The 24,934-nt window shown below is 41.1% G+C and overlaps 1 protein-coding gene across 1 annotated transcript in view; it reads right to left on the bottom strand.

The window, feature by feature from the left end:
* LOC142659465 (rho GTPase-activating protein 6-like) overlaps nucleotides 1–24,934 on the bottom strand; it is a 370,769-nt gene that overhangs the window by 242,591 nt on the left and 103,244 nt on the right. The window contains exon 6 of the mRNA XM_075835626.1: nucleotides 6,833–6,888. Coding sequence (XP_075691741.1) covers nucleotides 6,833–6,888 — 56 coding nt within the window. The remainder of the gene's footprint in view (nucleotides 1–6,832; nucleotides 6,889–24,934) is intronic.

The raw sequence follows: 24,934 nt of genomic DNA on the forward strand, positions 1-24,934 counted from the left end.
AAGTTTTAGAGCAAAAAATTAGGGTTTATTTTTCTGTAAACTTTAGTGGTCTGTTTTGCTTTTTTGTCCCACTATGGGACATGACCCTGCGATCCTTTGATCGCTCAGATAATACACTGCAAAAGTTCTGTGTTGCCCATAGAAGCCAATCAAATCACCTCTTTCATTTTAAAAATATGCTATGGGAAGATAAAAAAAATTGGAAACTTCTTCTTAGGTTGCCTTCAAGCATGAAAAAACAGTTCTGTTACCAGCATTTCACCAATTTAACTCTACCCACCCCTCGCTGGCAGCTGCGGTCAAAAGTTCATTGCCGTTATCCCCTCTCCCAAACTCCTCCAACCGTAAATAACGGTCTACAAAAAACATTTTGCGCCTTTTATGATAATAATCCGGCCGTCTCATTCGCTCCTCGTCTTATGCCTGCTTGCCACCGAAAACGGGCCCGGTCTGAATGACGAAATAGCATGCATTTGCCCATCATGTATGGTCAGATACCCTTCCCTGCTTTGTCCGGGCTTCAAATTTAGTTACTGCGAATGTGCCGCTATGGTGTCCCGTTGCGTGCACGCACCAGAACATCGATGCGCAATCGCGGGATTTCAAGTGTGTGTTGGGGGGAAGCGAGGAGCTGTCAATCAAAAGTAAGGATGCGGGGTTAATTCGGAAAGTCTTGAGGAATGAAGATGACTCTTTTCCAACAAAGATATGACACTTATGCTCATTAGCATACGGTGTGGGTACAATATAAAGACTGAATACTAAAAAGGTACAGTGCCTACTTAGAAGATAATTATAGGTTACATAAGGAGGATTTTTCCCCTGTTTCCACAAGGTATTGCTGGTTTAATAGGTGAAATGATGGTGACAGGTTCCCTTTAAGGATCAAAAATAAGCAACTGGAACTATAAATTCAACTAGGCTGTTTATCTAGCTGATCAAATATCAGATGATGCTTAAAGAGGCTCTGTCATCACATTCACACTATTCACACTCCCAACACGTCGGCAAAGTTTTTGTGGGATTTACTCACACAGCACAGCAAGATCAAGCTTTACCGAAGTGTCGGGAGTGTGAATAAACATTGCGTCCTGGTAAGAGGCAAGGTCTATTCACTCAAGACACTTCAGTAAAGTTAATGTGGGTGTATGTGACAGCAAAGCATGATCTCGCGAGATAACACTGTGCCGAGTACAAATGGACATGAATGGACAGAAGTGTATGATGCCGATTGGTCAGTGTAATACACTCCTCTTTACAACGCCCACTTGGTCAAAAGGTAAAAAACGCCCAGTTGTCTATTAAGAAACTAATTAGAATAAATCTAAAATTGCTCAAGAATGATCGTTTTTCAAAATAAAAACCACTGTTATCTACATTACAGTGCCAATCAGATTATGTAGGAGATAGGGCACTTATAATGTGGTGACAGAGCCTATTTAAACTGCTAACCAGGAAATGTGGGTATTTTTTTATTTTTATTGAATGGTTATATAAAAAAAATAAAAAAAATTCTAGATTGCAGTGGTCCCTCTAATTTCCTTTCCTGGCCAATCAACTCAACTTACTATTCCATAGCCAATGCCAGTCTGCAGTGCATACCATTGGCTAGAAGATCCAGTCAGAGTGCACATTTCACTAGCAAAACACCTGTGATTCAGAGCTTCTTGCGGGGGTCAAGCAAAGCCAATCAATGGGTGCTGTATTATTGTAGGTCCCTGATTGGCCATCTAGTAGCATCTCTGCGAGGTAGTGCTACGTGTACTGTACTGCTATCCACATACGCCAGAATCAGATGCTCCTTTGGACACCAGGTGAAGGTGGCACACGTTGGCTCACCCCTGACGAAGCCACTTGTCGGCGATACCCGTGGGGCTCTTTTCCCCTTCTCCCCTAAAACGGTTCTCATATAGGACATGCTGATCTCATGCTTACTTCATGCAACAATTTTTGTCCTTTTTCTATTACCTCATGCATTGAACGTCTGCTCTAGGGGTTTAGGTGAGTAAGTGGGGCTACTATTTGTTTACCACTTATGGTGGTTTTCCCCCTCCTTTTGATTCATATATGGCATCCTCTATGCCGATTTTAAATGTTTTTAACCTCTGTGTAGCATATTGAGTTCTAAGAAATAATTAAATATATTTTGGATATTCACATGGTTATTTGTTGACTGTTATATTATTGCCTTATACATACCCATTCGTTGTTTCGGAGTTACACGTTGGCTCAGTGGTTAGCACTGTTACCTTGCAGCACAGGCGTCCTGGGTTTAAATCCGACCAAAGACAACATCCGCATGGAGTACTCATGCAGTACTCGTGATTGGGTCAATTTCTTCCAGGTACTCTGGTTTTTCTCCCACAGTCCAAAAGCATACGGAGAGGTATTTGTCTCAGAAACATGGAAATTAGTTTGCCATTGAGGATAGAGACCAACGTGAACAACAACCTGTGTTAACCCCTTAAAGGACCAGTGTCACGAAAAAAATTTTTTTTCGATCAATTTGATTTTAGAGTTTTATTAAAACATGTTTTATTTATTTGTGTGTTTGTGTTTTTTTTTTTACTTTTTCTTCCCTATGGGGGCTGCCATTTTTTTTCCCCATCTCTGTATGTGTCGATTAACGACACATATAGACATGGAATACGGCACATACAGTCCCATAGTGAATGCGAACGGGGCCCGTTCCATCCACTATGCTGTACGCCGTCTGTGTGGGAACGGCGCATGCGCCGCTCCCACACAGTCCAAATTGAACTGTGCGACGTCCGGCGCCATTTTCTTGTGGACCGGAAGTCGCGGCCGGACGGTAAGATTACTACTTCCGGTCACGGCTTCCGGACTTGTGCACTTGGAGCGGAGGTAGCAGACGGAGCGGATGGACCGGAGGGAGCGGCGGCGGCAGGAGCAGGTAAGTTAGGTCTGTGTATGTACATGTTTTACTGTGTGTTTACTACTGTATGTTAACCTACTACACTGTGTGTTAGCTCAAAAAATGGCGACACACCGTAAAGGAGGTTTGACCGTTCAATCCCCTCGTTTCTCCCGGCACTAGCCAGGATAAAGGAGGGGGGATTCTGAGAGCTCACTAGAGCGAGTGAGTTCTCAAATTTTGCAGCATAAAGCAATGTGGTTGCTTTACCACATGCAATGCTGCAATTTTGGGAATTGCTCCATCTAGTGACCAGCGCTGGGAAATTTTATAAATTAGAATCTAATTTATAATATTTCCTGACTCGTGAAAAAAAAATGTAAAAAATGTGAACAATGTTTAATCACCTATACACTAATTGTTTAACTAAAAACACCATCATTTTGAGAAAATTTGCAAAAATTTGCATTTTTCTAAATTTAAATGTATTTTCTTGAAAGACAGATAGTAATACCACACAAAATCGTTTTTTGAACATTATTTTATTTTTCCTGGTATTTACAAAGCTTAGAACTTTAGCAGCAATTTCTCACATTTTCAAATAAAATTTCAAAAGCCTTATGGTGCCAAAACAGTGGCAATAACCCACAAAATGACACCATTTGGCAAACACCCCTCAAGGAATTTATCAAGGGGTATAGTGAGCATTTTAACCCCAAGGTTTTTTTTTTGCTGAATTTAGTGGAATTAGTACGTAAAAATTAAAATCGACATTATTTTCTGATAAAATGTGAAAATTTTCAATTTTTACAAAAGAATAAAGGCGAAAAAGCATCCCAACATTTTAAAAACAATTATCACATATGGGATATTGCCATAATCAGGACAAACTATTGCCTGGACACACGGGAGGGCCCAGAAGATAAGAAGCACCATTTGCCTTTCGGAGCTCAAGTTTTGCTGGAATGGTTTGCAGTGCATGTTGCATTTGAAAGCCCGAGGGACCAAAACAGGGGAAACTCCCAAAAGTGACCTCATTTTGGAAACTACAGCCCTGAAGGAATTTATCGAGGGGTATAGATTGCATTTAGACCCCACAGGTTTTTTACCTAATTTAGTGGAAATAGGCAGTGAAAATGAATTAACATTTTTTTTTCCACAAAAATGTTGCCATTTTTCACTTCTACAAGGGTTGAAGAAAAAGCACCCCAATATTAGTAAAGCAATCCCTCCCAAGTACAGCACTATCCCACATGTGGTCATAAACTCATGCTTGGATACACGGCAGGGCTCAGAAAGGCAGGAGCGCTACTTGGCATGCAGATTTTGCTGGAATGGGTTTTGGGTGCCATGTCGCATTTCCAAAACCCCTGCGGCACAAAATCAGTGGAAAACCCCCACCCCCCCCCCCAAAGTGACCCCATTTGGCAAACTACACCCCTGAAGGAATTTATCGAGGGGAATAGTGAGCAGTTTGACCCTACAGGCTTTTTGCTGAATTTAGTGGAATTATGCAGTGAAATTAAATATTAAATTTTTCTGATAATACGTGGAAATGTTAAATTTTTTACAAGGAATAAAGGAGAAAAAGCACCCCAACATTTGAAATGCAATTACTCCCGATTATCGCAATACCCCATATGTGGTCATCAACTGCTGTTTGGACACACTGCAGGGCTCAGAAATGCAAGAGCGCTATTTGGCATGCAGATTTTGCTGGATTGGTTTTTGGACCCCATTTTGGAAACTACACCCCTCAAGGCATTTATCTGGACATATGACAGGGCTCAGAAGTGAAAAGCACCATGCGCATTTGAGGCCTATTTTGGTGACTTTCATAGCATTGGCCCACAATTACTGGGCTATGAGGTCAAATAGCAAAACAAACCTCTAAGTAGTAACCCCTATTTTGAAAACTGCACCCCTTAAGGCATTTTAAGGGCTGTAGTGAGCATTTTGACCCCACAGGTGGGTTTTTTTTTATTAGAAATTAATGTGCAGCGGATAGTGCAAAGTGAAAATTGCAAGTTTCCACTGATATGCCATTTTAGGGCACAATATGTGGTGCCCAGTTTGTGCCACTGAAGACAAACACCTCAAACTGTTAAGCGGTTCTCCCGGGTATGGTGATCCCATATATGTGGACCTAAACTGCTGTTTGAGCACACTGTAGTGTTCAGAAGGTAGGGAGCGCAATTTGGCGTTTGGAGAGTAGATTTAGCTTGGTAGTAGTTCTGTTTGGGGTTTTGCTGGTATTTTAGTTTATAATGTGGGGGCATATGTAAGCTGTGCAGACTACATCGGGGCATATGTAAACTGGACAAAGTACATCAGGACATAATAAGGTGGTATAATAATGGGGTAAATAAATAATCTGCAGATGTTTGGCCAGTGCCTGATAAATGTTGCCCAATCTTATCCGCTTTTGGAAATCTCTGCATATTTTGTGTCGCCATATTCTGAGAACCAGAACTTCCTTATTTTTTCTCCAACGGAGATGTGTGAGGGCTTAATTGTTATGAGACCGTCTTTAGTATTCATTGGTACAGGTTTTGGGGTTTTTTTTTTTGTTTTTTTTTTACAGTGTTCACCGTGAGCTCTAAATTTAATTTTTACTATATTCTGCGGATCGATAGGATTACGGCGATACCATAAATATTTTTTTTTGTTTTGCAGCGTTTGTACAATAAAATCACAGTTTTTAAATAATTTAATTTAATTTTTGTGTCACCATACTCTTATTTTTCAGTCAAAAAAGCTGTGTAAGGGTTTGTTTATTGGGGGACGGGTTGTAGTTTTTATTGGTACTATTTTGGGGTAAATGTGACTTTTTGATCACTTTTTATTTCATGTGGTGACCAAATAAAAAAAAGTTTCTGGCATTGTTTTTTTATTGTTATTTTTTGCTGTGTTTACCATGCGCGAAAAATAACATTATCGTTCTATGGTTTGGGTCATTATGGACGCGGTGATACCAAATTTGTGTACTTTTTTTCATTTTTTTTTATCGTTTACATGTTTTTCTATACTAAAAGACTTCTGAAAAAAAGGCAGTTTTTGTTTTTACTAACTTGAAACTTTTTTTTATATTTACACTTTTATAAACTTTTTTTCACTTCTGTTTTGGCCCACTAGGGGACTAGAAAGCCTGCACCTCTGATATTTACTCGACTACATTGCACTACCCACGTAGTGCAATGCATAAGAGCTGGGCAGGGCCTAATGGGCTTCCATACGTTGCAGACCAGTAGGCCATTGTTAGGCCTCCCGTTGACATGGCAACGATCAGTATCCCGACGATCACACCACGGCGATGCTGATCGCTACAAACCCCTTGATCACGGCATCTAAGGGGTTAATGGCAGGGGTATGAGCTAGCTCTGTTTCTTGCCATTACAGTAAGTGTCAGCTGTAACATACAGCTGACACCTGCGGCTGATGTTGCAGGCTCAGCTTACGAGCCTGTGCCATCTTCTTTTTGCGGCCGGAAGCCTTTTAGGCCATACTTCCGGGCAGGACCTAACAAGCTCCCGTATTTGGCCGACAGGAGGCCATAATCAGGCCTCCGTTCTGCCAGAGCAGCCATCGGAACCCCGCGATTGCATTGCGGGGTTCTGATCTGCTAGTAAACCTCATATTACTTTACACTGTGTACCGAACAGAACATTGAAGAAGCTCCTGTCATATCTACATAGAAAGTAATGCCCCAGCTTACAGCAGCTCTGTGTTTTATATGTAAGGAGTTGCTTAGTTATCTTATTTTTCTTTCATCTTAATATTTTCCTATTTTGGGTTAATATTTTTGGGGTTCTCAAACCTATTGTTAGTTTGACAGAGTTATGATCTCAAGTTACAAGTATTATTCTAGAGCAAATTGTTGGACCTCAAGGGAGACCTGTATTTCTGATTTGATTTTGCATGTATAACACTAAACTAACAGCAGCACTCAACACTTACCTGTTCAACTCTTTTCTTTGAACTCCCAACACGAAAGATTCCAACTGTCTGAAGCCCTTAAGCAATAAAAGACAAGTAATATTAATATATCTTGGGGATACAATCTAATCATTAAAAATTATCTTCAGGAACAAAGTCATGTTGGGCAGGGTATAAGTAGGGCCACAAACCTACACTTCCCGCTCTTGTTTCCTGCTCCCCACCACAAATCAACAGACCTCCTGTCTCCCTGCACCCCTACCAAGAACCCCATGTACCACTAAGTATCCTCCCCCTCACCTCTCCTACCCTTCTCCCCATAACCCCTACTTCCCCTGGTAACCCTTTTCCTTCTCTGGTCTACAGATTTCCCCTGGTATTTAACCCACTAGTACCAGGGACAGTTAGAGCCAGGTGGGGCTGGATCACAGAAGGATGAGTGATGTATGTTTAGTTAAGTGGGTAGGTGTTAGTATAGTATTGTAATATATTGTACTGGTACTGTGGCACGTGTATTATTAGTGTACTTAGTACATATTAAGTAAGGCCTCATCCACACGGCCTTGCACATAAACACGGGCCGCGATTGCGGGCACGGCCAGCCGCCGATGGCCGCCCACAATTTTCGGCCCTTGCTCCTATTCAAAGTATGGAAGCACGTCCCGCAAAAAGCAAAAGATAGGACATGTCCTATCTTTTGCGGTACACTTCTACGGCATGGACACCTATCCGTAGAGATACAGAAAGGTTTCCGCGGCCAATAGAACCGAATGGGTCCGTAATTGCGGACCGTATCACGGTCCGCAACTACAGAGTTTTTTACGGTCGTGCGCATGGGGCCTTTTTATATGTATTGAGGTGCGCTGATGCTATATAGCGAATATATATTTATGTTTAGATAAGTGGGTGGGGTGTAGTATAGTACGGTTGATTTCTTATACTGTGCCATGTATAGTGTGAGTATACTCAATACATATTAACTCATGTGTATTGGGGTATACTGATACTATACTGTGAATATTTACGGTGTTGTGTTTTATTATTGAAGTTTGATTTGTATAATAAATATTGCTTTTGTTATACTATTGTGTCATGAAATACTGCGTGCGCACACACACACACACACACACACACACACACACACACACTTAGGGGCAAAGCGCATAATTAGCGTTAATACAAGGAAAAAAGTAGGGGAGCTCGGCATAAACCTAGTGACCCTAGTATAAAGGATGTAGTCGCGGTGGGTGACACGAGCCAGTGAACCCTATTTTTACACCAGCCATTTTACATTTAGGAACGGGGAAGGGGGGGGGGGGGCTCATCAGGTCTATACCTTTATTTGTAAGCATTAAAAGATACACAGATAAAAGTAACTAAACAGCTGTGTGAATCTGTAATGTAGCTGCTAATTAATGACATCTATATTGTATAGTCCTTTTAGATGGCCTGATATTGGCTGCGAAAATAAGTGGCAATTGATGATACAGACGGCAAAGATATGGGCAGAATAGCAAAACTAAACTTCACAGAGACGAATAGGGTGCCAGCCTCCAGAAAACCGACTTTTAGATCCCACAAAGGTAGACAGACCAAGGAGAAGAGGCAGCTCTCCAAAGTAGAAATGTCCAAAAAAAATAAATACATTTATTCACCCATATGTGCAAGGGATGCAACGTTTCAGCTGTTCAATGAAGCCTTTGTCAAGCAATAACACACAGGTGTTCCAATATATTTATACTGCCCACAGTGGGTGGAGAAAAGACTCAATATTAGCATATCATGAACAGAAAAATAGACAGTTAACTCAATTTGTAAGTACATAGTACTATTAACCACTCCCGGCTGCGGCCACTTTTGACCTGACAGTCTTATTTTTCAAATCTGACATATCTCACTCTATATGGTAATAACTTTGGAATGCTATTACCTAGCCAAGCGATTCTGATACGGCTTTCTCGTGACACATTGGACTTTGTAACTGGTAAAATTTGTTCGATACATGCAGAATTTAATTGTGGAAAAAAAACTCAATTTAGCGAGAAATTGCAAAAATTTGCATTTTTATCTATTTAAATGTATCCGCTTGTCTAACAAATAGGTATATCACACAAAGTAGTTGCTAGTTTACATTTCCTATATGTCTACTTTTGATCGGCATTGTTTTTTGAACATCCTCTTAATTTTTTATGATGTTACAAGGCTTATAACTTTAGCGGAAATGTCTCTCATTTTCAAGAAAAAACTTCAAAAAGCTTTTTATTATGGGACCAGTTCCGTTCTGAGGCTTTAGGAGGCCCATACATCACCCCATTTTAAAAACTGCACCCCTCAAAGTATTCAAAACAGCATTTAGAAAGTTTAACCCTATAGGCGTTTCACAAAAATTAAAGCAAATTAGAGGTGAAATTTACAAACTGTCATTTGTTTTGCAGAAATTCATTTTTTATCCATTTTTCTTTCTGTAACACAGATGGTTTTACGTGAGAAATGCAACTCAATATTTATTGCCCAGATTCTGCAGTTTTTAGAAATATCCCACGCATTACCCTAGTGTGCTAATGAACTGAAACACCGGCCACACAATCAAAAGAGAACCTAGTGGATTTTGTGGCCTTTTTATTAGGTTATACTTAGGCACCATGTCAGGTTTGAAGAGGTCTTCGGATGTCATAACAAAGGAAACACCCCACAAAAGACCCCATTTTGGAAACTACACCCCACAAGAAATTCATCTAGGGGTGTAGTGAGCATTTTGAACCGCCTGCTGTTTCATAGATTTTATTAGAATTTGGACATGAAAATATTTTTTTTTTACATTTTTCCAATAGGATGTAGTTTTAGCTAAAAAAAATAAGTAACATTTCCACAAGGAATAAAGAAGAAAACGCACACCAACATTCGTAAAGCAACTTCTCCACAGTATGTAAATATCCAATATGTGGTCATAAACTGCTGTTTGGGCACACGGCAAGGCTTAGAAGGGAAGGAGCGCTATGTGGCTTTTGGAGCACAGATTTTGCTGGATTGGTTTCTCTGCACCATGTCGCATTTGCAAAGCCCCTGAGGGACCAGTACAGTGGAAACTCCCCAAAAGTCACTTAATTTAGGAAACTACACCCCTTGAGGAATTAATCTAGGGAGTAGTGAGTATTTTGACCCCACAGGTGTTCATAGTTTTTATTGGATTTGGGCAGCGAAAATAAAAATTTAAATTTTTTCCAAGAAGATGTAGCTTTAGCTCAAAATATTTAATTTTCTCAACAAATAAAAGGAGAAAAAAAGCACCCCAACATTTGTAAAGCAACCTTTCCAGAGAATGGCAATACCCCATATGTGGTCATAAACTGCTGTTTGGGCACACAGTAGGGCTCAGAAGGGTAGGAGTGCCATTTGGCTTTTAAAGTTCACATTTTGCTGGATTGGTTTCTGGGAGCGGTGTCACATTTGCAAAGCCCCTGTGGGACCAAAACAGTGGAAACCCCTCAGAAGTGACATTTTAGAAACTACACCCTTCTAGGTATTCACCTAGGGGTGTAATGAGAATGTTAATGTGATGCCCAGCTTTTGCCACCATAACAAGACAGCTCTCTAATTATTATGCTGTGTTTCCCGGTTTTAGAAACACCCTACATGTGGCCCTAATCTTTTACCTTGACGAACAGGGCTCACGAGTGAAAGAGTACCATGCAAAATTTAGGCCCAATTTGGCGATTTACTAAGTATTGGTTCAAAACTGCAGAGGCTCTGATGTGAAATAATAAAAGAAACCCCTGAGAAGTGACCCATTTTGGAAACTACGCCCCTTAAGGCATTCATTAAGGGGTATGGTGAGCATTATCACCCCACAGGTCTTTTCCATAAATGATTAAACTGCAGATGCTGCAAAAGTAAAAATTGCTATTTTTCCCTAGTTATGCCATTTCAGTGGTAAATATGTCGTGCCCAGCTTGTGCCACACCCCAAAAATTGTTAAAAGTGTTCTCCCGGGTATGGAGATGCCATATATGTCGAAGTAAACTGCTGTTTGGGCACGCTGTAGGGTTCAGAATGGAGGGAGCGCCATTTGGCTTTTGGAGTATGGATTTTGCTTGGTAATAGTTTTGTTTGGAGTTTTACTGTTATATTAGTTTATAATGTGGGGGCATATGTAAGCTGGGCAGAGTACATCAGGGGCATAGCCAGGTGGTTTAATAATGGGGTAAAAAAAAAACAATAAAATAATTCATAGATGGGTGTTACGCTGTGAAGCAATCCTTTATGCACAGGCCGGTGTCGTACTAAAAAGGGTGTCCTTTCTTATCCCCCTTTTGGTCCACACTCTGTACCTTTGCAGTTTGGAGAATTTTGCTGGGAACGTGCTATCCTGGTATAATATGGGCACCCTCACTTCCAGCAGATATGTTTGGGCCCCTTCTTGGTTCTCTAATTTTAGGACCTTGATAAATCACCGCTTGAAACAGAAAAAAATGTTCCCCTTGGTCCAGCAAAACTGCATATTTTTCTTTGCTGAATGGAAGCCTTAACTAATTTTATTTTTTCATAGACGTAGTAGTATGAGGGTTGTTTTTTTGCGGCACCTGATGTAGTTTTTATTGGTACCATTTTGGGGTACGTGAAACATTTTATCCTTTTTTTTGGAGGCAAGGTGACCAAAAAAAGAGCTGTATGAGGGCTTGCTTTTTGCGGGACGAGCTATAGTTTTTACAGATACCAAGTATTGTAGGTATGATACCTTTATTGGCTAACCATAAAAATTATATATGCAAGCTTTCAGGGCACACAGGCTCCTTCGTCAGACAATTTTACAAATGAATGACTTAGAAAAAAGCACAACATTTAAGATGTTTCACAAAGACAATTAGTACATGATGTGATACATCATTAAGAAAAGCCGGGGCAATAAAACTGAGGTTATAGGGGTGATGACTTAGGAGGGATCTGGAGTCAGTCTGATGGGGGATGTGATGTGTGTCCATGTAGTGGCTCATAAATTCAGGTGTTAGATTGAGGCCTTGTGTCAATGACTGGAATTTTATATATTAGTGTGTGTATAATACATATATATATATATATATATAATAATAAATAAAATGTGTGTCTGTATATAGTTGTATGTATATATATATATATATATATATATATATATACACACACATATATACATACATACACACACACACACATACATACATATATACACACACGGGATGTCACGATACCAGAATTTGGGCTTCGATACTGATACTTAGTTTAGTATTGCGATTTCGATACCAAAACGATACTTTGCCAACAGTAATAAAAATTAAAAAAAGTCCTTCGGTTTTCTGATGAGGCGCAAGGTGTGGTGAATTTTAAAATGTGCCTCACATTAATAGTAATTAAACCCATCATTGTTCTCAGTCATAATGGGTTTTGTGTAAGGTACTTGATGGGGTTAATTACTATTAATGTGAGGCACATGGAGGTTAAATGCATCACACCTCGTGCCCCACAATAAGTGAAAAAAAGCAGTTTTTATTTTATTTTTTTACAGCGTACACATCATAAAATCAGTGGTTCCCAACCGGGGTGCCGGTTTTTACTGCAAAAAAAAAGAACAATTTAAAAAAAAAAAATATATATATATATATATATATATATTATTTTTTGCTACAAGCTCCGCCCCGACGTTGTAGCAGACATGAGCGTGGACGTCTGTTACATGTACCGCCCACCGCTTCCCACTAGAAGCCTAACGGAGGGAGAGGAGCCATTAACACCGGGCAGTGTTTTTTTCTTTACTTTGTTAGCAGTTGTGTGAGAAATGGAGCCAGGGGGAATGCCGGAAGTTGTAGTCCTCTCCTCTTATACCTCCTCCCTGTTATGTCCTCCGATATCCCATAACAGTCCGGACATGATAGGAGTTGTAGTTCTCTCCTCTTATACCTCCTCTTGTAATGTCCTCTGATATCACATAATAACAGTCTGGACATGCTGGTAGTTGTAGTCCTCTCCTCTTATACCTCTTCCTCCTGTAAACTTTCTCTGATATCACGTAACATCCTGGACATGCTTTGAGTTGTAGTTCCCTCCTCTTATATCTCTTCCCTGTAATGTCCATTGATGTCACATAACAATAGCCTGAACATGCTGGGAGTTGTTGTTCTTATACCTCCTTATTTATTCCTTCCCCCAGGAGTAAGCACACTTTCTCTCTGTGATGGTCACTTTAGTAGAGGGGCAGATGGTCATTTTAACGGGGGGAACGAAGGCTGATGGTGGCTTTACTGGGGGGGGGGCTGAGGCTGATGGTCACTTTACTGGAGGGTGCTTATGGTCTCTTTACTGAAGGGTAATTTTACTGTGAGTGGGGGGCTGTTGGTCATTACTGTGAGTTGGGGGCTGTTGGTCATTACTGTGAGTTGGGGGCTGTTGGTCATTTTACTGTAAGTAGGGGGCTGTTGGTCATTTTACTGTAAGTAGGGGGCTGTTGGTCATTTTACTGTAAGTAGGGGGCTGTTGGTCATTTTACTGTAAGTAGGGGGCTGTTGGTCATTTTACTGTAAGTAGGGGGCTGTTGGTCATTTTACTGTAAGTAGGGGGCTGTTGGTCATTTTACTGTAAGTAGGGGGCTGTTGGTCATTTTACTGTAAGTAGGGGGCTGATGGTCTTCGAGTGGTTTCCGCCTCTGACCTCCCACTGAAATTAACAGGAAAAACCCTGCGGCGCTCGTTGGGTGCTTTTTTTGTCTGCGGTTTTTGCATTCGCTTCAACGGCTTAAAAAAAATGTGGGCAAAAAACACAGCAAAATAAAAAAAAATAAAAAAAAGAAGTCAACAACGCTGTCAATTCAAATTGTGCCTCAAAATTCCTAAACGAATTGAGGCAGATTTTTAGTTTCTGCCTTACAAAAAACATTGAACATACCGTAAGAGTGTACTGCTTGTTTTTAGCAATTTTTTGTCGTTTTGTAAACAATTTTTGGTATGGCTGCCCTGAGAATTTTTTTTTTCCTGGGGTGCCTCGAGCCTGAAAAGGTTGGGAAACGGTCATAAATGATGCAAAAAAATAGTTGTGAAGGTTATTACGGCCACGCCAATACGAATATGTGTATGTTTTATATATTGAGACTTATTTTAATGTTTAAAAGGTTTGTGCGTATTTTTTTTATATTTTTTTTTAACATTACTTTGTTTTTTTATTTTTAAACTTTAATGTACTGGCATACATCTATATGCCAGTACATTAGCCTGGGTACTGATAGCTATGTCCTAACAACTGCCTGTGTACTAAGTATGCCCTAACAACAGGAAATATGGTCAGACAGCCCCGGGGTTCTTCAATAGACCCTGGGCTGTCTGCCCATATATGGTATTTCCCTCAATCGCATCACAGGGATTCCTGTGAAGTGATCCAAGGGGCATCCCCCCTTCTCACTTCCTCTTGAACGCTGCAGTGAGCTTTTATCGCAGCCTTGAGGAGAATAGCGGCGGAGATTGAGTTTCTCGGATCTCCACCGATAGAGTGGGGCTGTGGCTGGGTAATACATCCATTGCCCCGCTCCTGACATTAAAGGAACAGTGTTACCACAATTTTTTTTTTAATATGTTAAAGATGTTAGTGCTTTATTAAAAACGTTTGGATTAATTTGTGTGTTTGTGTGTTACTTTTTCTTATTTTTACACTTTTTCTTCCCTATGGGGGCTGCCATTTTTTTTTCCATTTCTGTATGTGTCGATTAACGACACATACAGACATGGAATACGGCAGCTCCAGTCCCATAGGGACTGCGAACGGGGCCCGTTCCATCCACTTCAATGTACGCCGTCTGTGTGGGAACGGCGCATGCGCCGCTCCCACACAGTCCAATTTGAAATGCGCGCCGTCCGGCGCCATTTTCCTGTGGACCGGAAGTCGCGGCCGGACAGTAAGATTACTACTTCCGGTCGCGGCTTCCGGACTTGTGCACTTGGACCAGCGGCAGCAGACGGAGCGGACGGGCCGGAGGGAGCGGCGGCGGCAGGAGCAGGTAAGAGATTTCTATGTATGTTCGTGTTTGTTTACTACTGTATGGAAACCTACTACACTGTGTGTTAGCTCAAAAAATGGCGACACACAGTGTAGGAGGTTAGACCGTTCAATCCCCTCGTTTATCCCGGCACTAGCCAGGATAAAGGAGGGGGGGATGCTGAAGGCTCACTAGAGCGAGGGCTTTTTACCCAATTTTGCAGCATAAAGCAATGTGGTTGCTTTACCACATGCAATGCTGCAATTTTGGGAATGGCTCCATCTAGTGACCAGCAATGGGAAATATTATAAATTAGAATCCAATTAAATCCAATTTATAATATTTCCTGACTCGTGAAAAAAAAAAAAAATTAGAACAATGTTTAATCACCTATACACTAATTGTTTAACAAAAAAAATAAAAAATAATGTTTTGCTGGCAACACATTCCCTTTAAGTGCGCGCACGGTCAGCCTGAGGTGATGCGGCCGGCGCTGCACTAGTAAGCGGCGACGCAGGAACTGAAGACAGAACATGGAGGGGTATTGCAGTGCGCCCGCCATGTTCTGTCCTTAGTACCGCCGCTCATTAGTGCAGTGCTTGCGGCATTGCATCATCTTGACCGTGCGCACATGTCAGGACTCAAGAGCGGGGCAATGGCTGTATTACATGTGTAACACACAGCTACAGCCCCGCTCTCATACATTCATGTGTTACTATACTGAGCTGTGTGGCCGCACAGCTTAGTATCGAAAAATACATGAAATAATGGTATCGAACCGTTTGGGGGATGCAGAGTATCGAAACAGTATCGAAGTTTCGATGCATCGTGCATCCCTAATATATACACATATATGTGGGTATGTGGAAAGAAGGAAAAGTAGGGCAAGAATAAATGATATGTCGCCTTCATAGATAGTCTATATTAATACCAACAATTATAGGGAAAGGAATGTCCAGTACAGTGTCCCCTTGAGTTGCACTGAGAGATACCAATTTTTATATATTTCTTTCTTTCAAATCCGATCAATTGAACCTACCATCCTGTATGGATGGCAATGTGTACATGAATGGGAATAGGGAGGGAGTGCTGTTAGATCATTTAAGCTACACAATCATAGCTTTAGGAAAATTTTCATAGAACTTTGAATTTGAGAACAAATGGTCAACCACATGTATATATTTTGATGGCTCGGTTAACCTGCAATTGTTCTCATTAAAGAGACTCTGTCACCAGATTCTCAAATCCCTATCTCCTATTGCATGTGATCGGCGCTGCAATGTAGATAACAGTAAAGTTTTTTTTTTGTTTTTTTTTTTTTAAAACGTTCATTTTTGGCCAAGTTATGAGCGATTTTATATATATGCAAATGAGCTTTGAAATGGACAACTGGGCGTTTTTATTTCGTTATGTCCAACTGGGCGTGTATTGTGTTTTTAACTGGGCGTGTTTATGTGTATGATGCTGACCAATCAGTGACCAGTCAGCATCATACACTCATCTCCATTCATTTACAAGCAGCATCACGTTCTTACTAGAACGATGTGCAGCCACATACACAAGTGTCCTGATAATGAATACACATGAAATCCAGCCTACCGGAAGTAGTAATCTTACTGTCCGGCCGCGACTTCCGGTCCACAGGAAAATGGCGCCGGACGGCGCGCATTTCAAATTGGACTGTGTGGGAGCGGCGCATGCGCCGTTCCCACACAGTCCAATTTGAAATGCGCGCCGTCCGGCGCCATTTTCCTGTGGACCGGAAGTCGCGGCCGGACAGTAAGATTACTACTTCCGGTCGCGGCTTCCGGACTTGTGCACTTGGACCAGCGGCAGCAGACGGAGCGGACGGGCCGGAGGGAGCGGCGGCGGCAGGAGCAGGTAAGAGATTTCTATGTATGTTCGTGTTTGTTTACTACTGTATGGAAACCTACTACACTGTGTGTTAGCTCAAAAAATGGCGACACACAGTGTAGGAGGTTAGACCGTTCAATCCCCTCGTTTATCCCGGCACTAGCCAGGATAAAGGAGGGGGGGATGCTGAAGGCTCACTAGAGCGAGGGCTTTTTACCCAATTTTGCAGCATAAAGCAATGTGGTTGCTTTACCACATGCAATGCTGCAATTTTGGGAATGGCTCCATCTAGTGACCAGCAATGGGAAATATTATAAATTAGAATCCAATTAAATCCAATTTATAATATTTCCTGACTCGTGAAAAAAAAAAAAAATTAGAACAATGTTTAATCACCTATACACTAATTGTTTAACAAAAAAAATAAAAAATAATGTTTTGCTGGCAACACATTCCCTTTAAGTGCGCGCACGGTCAGCCTGAGGTGATGCGGCCGGCGCTGCACTAGTAAGCGGCGACGCAGGAACTGAAGACAGAACATGGAGGGGTATTGCAGTGCGCCCGCCATGTTCTGTCCTTAGTACCGCCGCTCATTAGTGCAGTGCTTGCGGCATTGCATCATCTTGACCGTGCGCACATGTCAGGACTCAAGAGCGGGGCAATGGCTGTATTACATGTGTAACACACAGCTACAGCCCCGCTCTCATACATTCATGTGTTACTATACTGAGCTGTGTGGCCGCACAGCTTAGTATCGAAAAATACATGAAATAATGGTATCGAACCGTTTGGGGGATGCAGAGTATCGAAACAGTATCGAAGTTTCGATGCATCGTGCATCCCTAATATATACACATATATGTGGGTATGTGGAAAGAAGGAAAAGTAGGGCAAGAATAAATGATATGTCGCCTTCATAGATAGTCTATATTAATACCAACAATTATAGGGAAAGGAATGTCCAGTACAGTGTCCCCTTGAGTTGCACTGAGAGATACCAATTTTTATATATTTCTTTCTTTCAAATCCGATCAATTGAACCTACCATCCTGTATGGATGGCAATGTGTACATGAATGGGAATAGGGAGGGAGTGCTGTTAGATCATTTAAGCTACACAATCATAGCTTTAGGAAAATTTTCATAGAACTTTGAATTTGAGAACAAATGGTCAACCACATGTATATATTTTGATGGCTCGGTTAACCTGCAATTGTTCTCATTAAAGAGACTCTGTCACCAGATTCTCAAATCCCTATCTCCTATTGCATGTGATCGGCGCTGCAATGTAGATAACAGTAAAGTTTTTTTTTTGTTTTTTTTTTTTTAAAACGTTCATTTTTGGCCAAGTTATGAGCGATTTTATATATATGCAAATGAGCTTTGAAATGGACAACTGGGCGTTTTTATTTCGTTATGTCCAACTGGGCGTGTATTGTGTTTTTAACTGGGCGTGTTTATGTGTATGATGCTGACCAATCAGTGACCAGTCAGCATCATACACTCATCTCCATTCATTTACAAGCAGCATCACGTTCTTACTAGAACGATGTGCAGCCACATACACAAGTGTCCTGATAATGAATACACATGAAATCCAGCCTGGTCGTCATGTGTACTCAGAATCCTGACACTTCTGAATCTTTTCTCTGAGATTGCAGCAAGAGAAACGAAATCTCGCGAGATTACGGAGCTAAACGAGATTTAGTTTCTCTTGCGAGTCAGAAATGTCAGGATTCTCAATACACATGACGTCCAGGCTGGATGCTCATGTGTATTCATTATCAGGACACTAGATTAATGTTAATCTAGTGTCCTGATAATGAATACACATGACCATCCAGCCTGTACGTCATGTGTATTGAGAATCCTGACACTTCTGACTCTTTTCTCTGAGATTTCCAGCAAGAGATTACGAGTGGCTTGCTGGAAATCTCAGAGAAAAAATTCAGAAGTGTCAGGATTCTGAGTACACATGACGTCCAGGCTGGATTTCATGTGTATTCCTTCTCAGGACACTTGTGTATCTGGCTGTACATCGTTCTAGTAAGAACGCTGTGCTGCTTGTAAATGAATGGAGATGAGTGTATGATGCTGACTGGTCACTGATTGGTCAGCATCATACACATAAACACGCCCAGTTAAAAACACAATACACGCCCAGTTGGACATAACGAAATAAAAACACCCAGTTGTCCATTTCAAAGCTCATTTGCATATATATATAAAATCGCTCATAACTTGGCCAAAAATGAAAGTTAAAAAAAACAAAAAAAAAAAACAAAAAAAAAAAACACGTTACGGTTATCTACATTGCAGCGCGGATCACATGCAATAGGAGATAGGGATTTGAGAATCTGGTGACAGAGCCTCTTTAAATGTCCTCTCATTAGAAATTGCCTAAGGCTGGATTCACACGAGCACATTGTGCCCGTAATGGACGGAACGTATTTCGGCCGCAAGTCCCGGACCGAACACACTGCAGGGAGCCGGGCTCCTAGCATCATAGTTATGTACGATGCTAGGAGTCCCTGCCTCGCTGCCGGACAACTGTCCCGTACTGTAATCATGTTTTCAGCACGGGACTGTAGTTCCATGGAGAGGCAGGGACTCCTAGCATCGTACATAACTATGATGCTAGGAGCCCGGCTCCCTGCAGTGTGTTCGGTCCGGGACTTGCGGGCGAAATACGTTCCGTCCATTACGGACGTAACGTGCTCGTGTGAATCCAGCCTAAGTGGAACTTGAATCCATGAAGTCACAAACTGCTGGTAGTGGTAGGCAGCCATAGCATAACAGGCCAAGAGAAGCTACTATCTCCCGGTCAGCTATACCATTTACGTGACCGTCGGGCAGGCAAATAGCGCACGGGAGCAACCAACCCACAATTCGCTGTTGCGCGCTCGATGCGGTCACTGGTAAAAATGTCAGTGTCTCTGCTCTGAGAAATGGTCTCTCTTGGGCAGCGAGACCAGCAGTGAACAGGACCGCAGCTTGGTTGGAGCTGCTAATCAAAAATAGGTATTGGGATGCACTCCTCAATCTATTAGCGTGGTGCTAGTAAGGTAGGGACGAGAATCCCACAATATTGGAAACATATAAACCCAGCACACAGGGAAGATCCGGCGGACATCCCATACCAGTGATATCTACGAACAGCGACAGTGACAAAGGCCGAGGTTCGGCCGAAACGTCTTACCAAGTCGCTTACTACCTCAACTTTACCAACTTTTGTTGCAATAAAACTTAAATTTGCTTGCATCTGGATCTCTTGTGTACCTGTGTGTGTGCTGGGGTTATATAGTTCCAATATGGTTGGAGCTGCTGACGGCTTAGGTATTCGTCGCGAGTGACTATGTCGTCATCAGTACTCGACGACTGAGCAGCGTGAGCAAGCGGTGTAAGCGCTACTCTCGCTCACACTCGCTGCGGCTAAGAGGCAATAGGTAAGTATGAAGGGATTAAATGTTATATATATATATATATATATATATACATATACATATATATATATATACATATACATATACATACACACACGAAGAAAATTCTCAAGGTCCCAAGGTGGGATGGAAACGTTGCATTGCCATGTTGGCACAATAAATTTCACTTTTTTTTCACCTTGATCATTGGAGTGCTGCTGAATTTTCTTCTTGGATATGCGTATGGTCTTTGGATCGGGACTATCAGCTGGCACCCTTCATTACTGGAATCTGTACGTTGAAATAGAGTGCTGCCGTTTTTTCTACTGGTATATATATATATATATATATATATATATATTAGTAGAAAACAGCAGCACTTCATAAAAACAAAGCTTAAAGCATGGGGTGCTATGCGAACTTGACCATATTCCAAATGGTCCTTTAGATGCACCAAAAACAAAATGATCGCAGCACTCCAGAAAGTAGTTTGAAAATAGAAAATGTGGTTTATCCCATGTCAGATGCTACGTTTCAATCCGATGACGGGTCGTTTCTCAAGCAATAGTGATATGTGCAAAACCAGGGTTCAAAGCGTAAAGTGACTCAAGTTACATTTGCCACGCTGTGAGAGTATTATAAAAATTCAACGTAGACCTAGGGGTATGTGGACACTGAAGTTGACCTTATTTGACGGGGACTTGACTAAATTTGTTGATAAACAAAAAATTTACCTGACTAAATTTAGATCTGAATCTGAAGAGATAAAGAGAAATAAATGGCATAGAGATCTAGCAGGCTATACAACGGGGAAGGACTACACCTGGATGACCAATCAAGATAACTACAACATTCCGTATAAGCAACAAAAAAAAAAAAAAAAGCATAGGAGTCTAATCCAAAACTACAGAAGGAGTCAACTTTTTTAGAACCAACAACATACAATAACACAGAAATATATGTCATTCTTTCCCAGTATTTAATATTCAAGATTTTATTGAATTCTGGGAGATAGATATACCCTAAAACCATATCTTCCCTTTGCATTCCATTTAATTTTAATTTCCCGCCATAACTTGTCCAACATTACCATAGTCGGTCGGTTCCTAAAGGGGTCTATCCAAAATATTCCCATCTCCAGCATTTGAAACAGATTAAACCCGGAGCCCACCTTAACCGCTCCCCCTAGTTTCTCCCGATTTCCAATATCCCTGTTCATCTCAACAAGCGGTTTCATTTGAGAAGCCAAGCAATATCCATGGATATCCGGAACAGCCAATTCTCCATATGGGATAGGATACTGCAAATATTCAAATTTCATACTTGGTTGTCTTCCCCTCCAGACTAGCTCTCTCAATATTCCCTCAAATTTTTAAAAAATCTTTTCTGGTATGTTTATATGAGAATTTCCAAAAATATACAATATTTGGGGAAGAAAAATCATCTTAATCAGGGCAATTCTACCAGAAATAGAAAAAGTCATTTTCTTCCACACATGGATCCATCCCTTGATTTTATCAAAAGAGGTTCAATATTTAATTTAATAAAATCCATTAAATTTTTAGTGAAATAAGTCCCCAAATATTTTATGTGTTGGTCATCTCAACAGACATTTGCCCGAGAGAAAAATTATCCATTTTTATCAAGCAAACAAGCAGATTTGTCCCAATTAATTTTTAACCCTGAAAATGATCCATCTCAATAACTATTTATAGAGTGGGAAGAACCCATATATAACAAAACATCATCCACGTAAAGAGATTTTTTCGATAACTTCTCCATACTCAAAGCCAACTATACTCCTATCTTCACGTATGATTACTGCCAGGGGTTCCATAATCAAAGAGAAGAGCAAAGCTGATAAGTGACAAGCCTGTCTTGTACCTCGTTAAATCTTAAAATCTCTGGAGACTATCCCATTGACTGTTACTCGAGCTTTCTGGTTTGCATACAAAAGTTTAATCCACTAAATAAATCTTGAGCCAAAACCCATCCTCTCGAGGACTGCCCATATAAAAGTCCACTCTAGAGTGTCTAATGCCTTATAGGAATCAAGGAACAAAATTGACCTTTCACATGGGTTCAATGGCTCCATCTGGAGAATCACGCACAACCTGCTAATATTATCGGACGTAGACTTGTTTGGCATAAAGCCACATTGGTCCTTCTGAATCAAATAAGAGCTAACCCTCACCAACCAATTTGGCAAGCTTTTAGCCAGCAAGTTAACATCCGTATTAATCAAATAGATCAGTCTATGAGAGAGCGCGCGCGGAAGAGAGGAAGAGAGAGCGCGCGGAAGAGAGGAAGAGAGAGCGCGCGGAAGAGAGGAAGAGAGAGCGCGCGGAAGAGAGCGCGCGGAAGAGAGGGAGAGGAAGAGAGGGAGAGGAAGAGGAAGAGAGAGAGCGAGAGGAAGAGAGAGAGCGAGAGGAAGAGAGAGAGCGAGAGGAAGAGAGGAAGAGAGAGCGCGCGGAAGAGAGGAAGAGAGCGCGCGGAAGAGAGGGAGAGGAAGAGAGAGAGAGAGAGAGGAAGAGAGAGAGCGAGAGGAAGAGAGAGAGCGAGAGGAAGAGAGAGAGCGAGAGGAAGAGAGAGAGCGAGAGGAAGAGAGAGAGCGAGAGGAAGAGAGAGCGAGAGGAAGCGAGAGCGAGAGGAAGCGAGAGCGAGAGGAAGAGAGAGCGAGAGGAAGAGAGAGCGAGAGGAAGAGAGAGCGAGAGGAAGAGAGAGCGAGAGGAAGAGAGAGCGAGAGGAAGAGAGAGCGAGAGGAAGAGAGAGCGAGAGGAAGAGAGAGCGAGAGGAAGAGAGCGCGAGAGGAAGAGAGCGCGAGAGGAAGAGAGCGCGAGAGGAAGAGAGCGCGAGAGGAAGAGAGCGAGAGAGAGAGAGCGAGAGACAGATGCTCCACTAATTTGAAAGATAGATTTAAGACCGATATCAAAACTAGTGCTAGAGTACGACAAGCATATTTAAAAACACCAAAAATGGGTAGCTTCCTTTGCCTAGGATGTATTAATTGCTCATTTATGTAAAAAGGCAGTGTATTTACACAAAGCAAATTTTCTAAATTAAAAGCATTCTTTTAACTATCAATATAGATTGGGTAGTATGTTATCTGGTGCCCATGTAATCTTCTATATGTGGGGGAAACGATGTGATATGAAAACTCATTTAAACAACTACAGATATACCATTAGAAAAAAAAAAAAGAAAAAAAAGACAGGATTTACCCGTCTCCAAGTATTTTTTGGATAAGGGACATGGTGAACGTGATCTACGGTTCATGATTGTAGACCATGTCTCTGTTCCAAAACATGGTGGTGACAGACTCACCGTTTTGAAAAAATGTGAATTGGAATGGATTTACAAATTAGACACATTGAGACCTAAGGGCCTCAATGTGGATTTCCAAATCTCTAAACTTAGGTTTTAATATATTTGGCGATATATACTCAATTTAGGTGGGTTTGCCCTCTGGCCTTCCCTTTGTTCTGCTGATTCATGACAAAGTGTAAATGTGACATGATGATTGTTGATGGAGAGAAAGGTTATCTTATTTTTTTGTCTCGTTTTTCTATATAGAGTTTTGGGATGGAAAGAGATGGAGCCACACACCATTCAAGAACAGCTGATATTTATTGTGATTGTTAGTTGTATATGCAGGGCCGATTCTAGCTTTTCTGCTGCCTGAGGAGAAAATTGAAATGGCGCCTCCCCCCCAGGCTGTTCTACTTCACTAGAGTCCTCCTCAAACTCGTTGCCTTATACTACCCTGGCATACGCGATGCAGCAATGACGTCGGGCAAAAAACACCTCGCTGCACAATGCGTACCCATGCAATGGTGCATCTGAGAACTATGCTGGGAGATGCAGTTTCACCCAAAAAAAATCATACCACCCATCATCTTGCTGTAGATTTAATAGTGACTACAGTAGTGATTAGCGGAAGAATAAACATTTACATCGAGTGACTCACAGGTGACGACTTCTCAGATTCTAACCGTTCTTTTTCTCTTATCTTCTCCATCTGGTCCAGACCTCTAGGACTTCTCCTACCCACGACCCATTTCTGCAGTTTTCTGCACAGATTGCTTCAGCTTCTCACTTTTCAAACATTTTCTCACCTATAATGAAGATAAAATTCTCATGGTGCCAAACACTACACCATGAATATATTAACACCAAAACACTGAGAGACACACACAGACACACACCCCCCCTGTAAATAAGGCCCCCTTTAGATATTGACAACCTATAGATAACAGAAAGGTACATACCAGGTGGTAACGTGATATGGATACTAGGTACTACTTCAATATACAACCAATCTCTATAACCATAGTTCCAAAAATAAAATAACAAAATGAGAATATGTTTATTAATAATCCACTAAAAACAAGAACAGTTGTACACAGAATTAAAATCAACAGATTAGTAGGACAATGGGGGACACAGCAGGTTTGATATGTATGAATACAATGAGCAGTATATACGGACACAAATACAAAAATTATATATATATATATATATATATCCCAAATATTATAGTACAAAGAAGAAGAGTAGGATTTAGGCTATACACATGTATATAATAATACTCAAAAATTCATCATCAGTCACAAATATGTAAGTTTTTAGGTAGGTCACTAAATGAATTGTTTTCACGGAAACAAAAGTTCTGCAGCCTGCACTTTTGCTTCCATCAAAAAATATTAAAACCTAGCAAACTGAGAACCGTTGCTTTCCGTTTAATGTTTTGATCCTCTCTTACACTGACGGAAGAGGTGTAAACTGATACGAACGCTAGTGTGAAAGAAGCCTTATATAGATAGGAGTTTCAAATCATAGTTAGTATATACATTATTTG

Source organism: Rhinoderma darwinii, chromosome 8 (assembly GCF_050947455.1).
Source record: "Rhinoderma darwinii isolate aRhiDar2 chromosome 8, aRhiDar2.hap1, whole genome shotgun sequence".
NCBI classification, from domain to species: domain Eukaryota; kingdom Metazoa; phylum Chordata; class Amphibia; order Anura; family Rhinodermatidae; genus Rhinoderma; species Rhinoderma darwinii.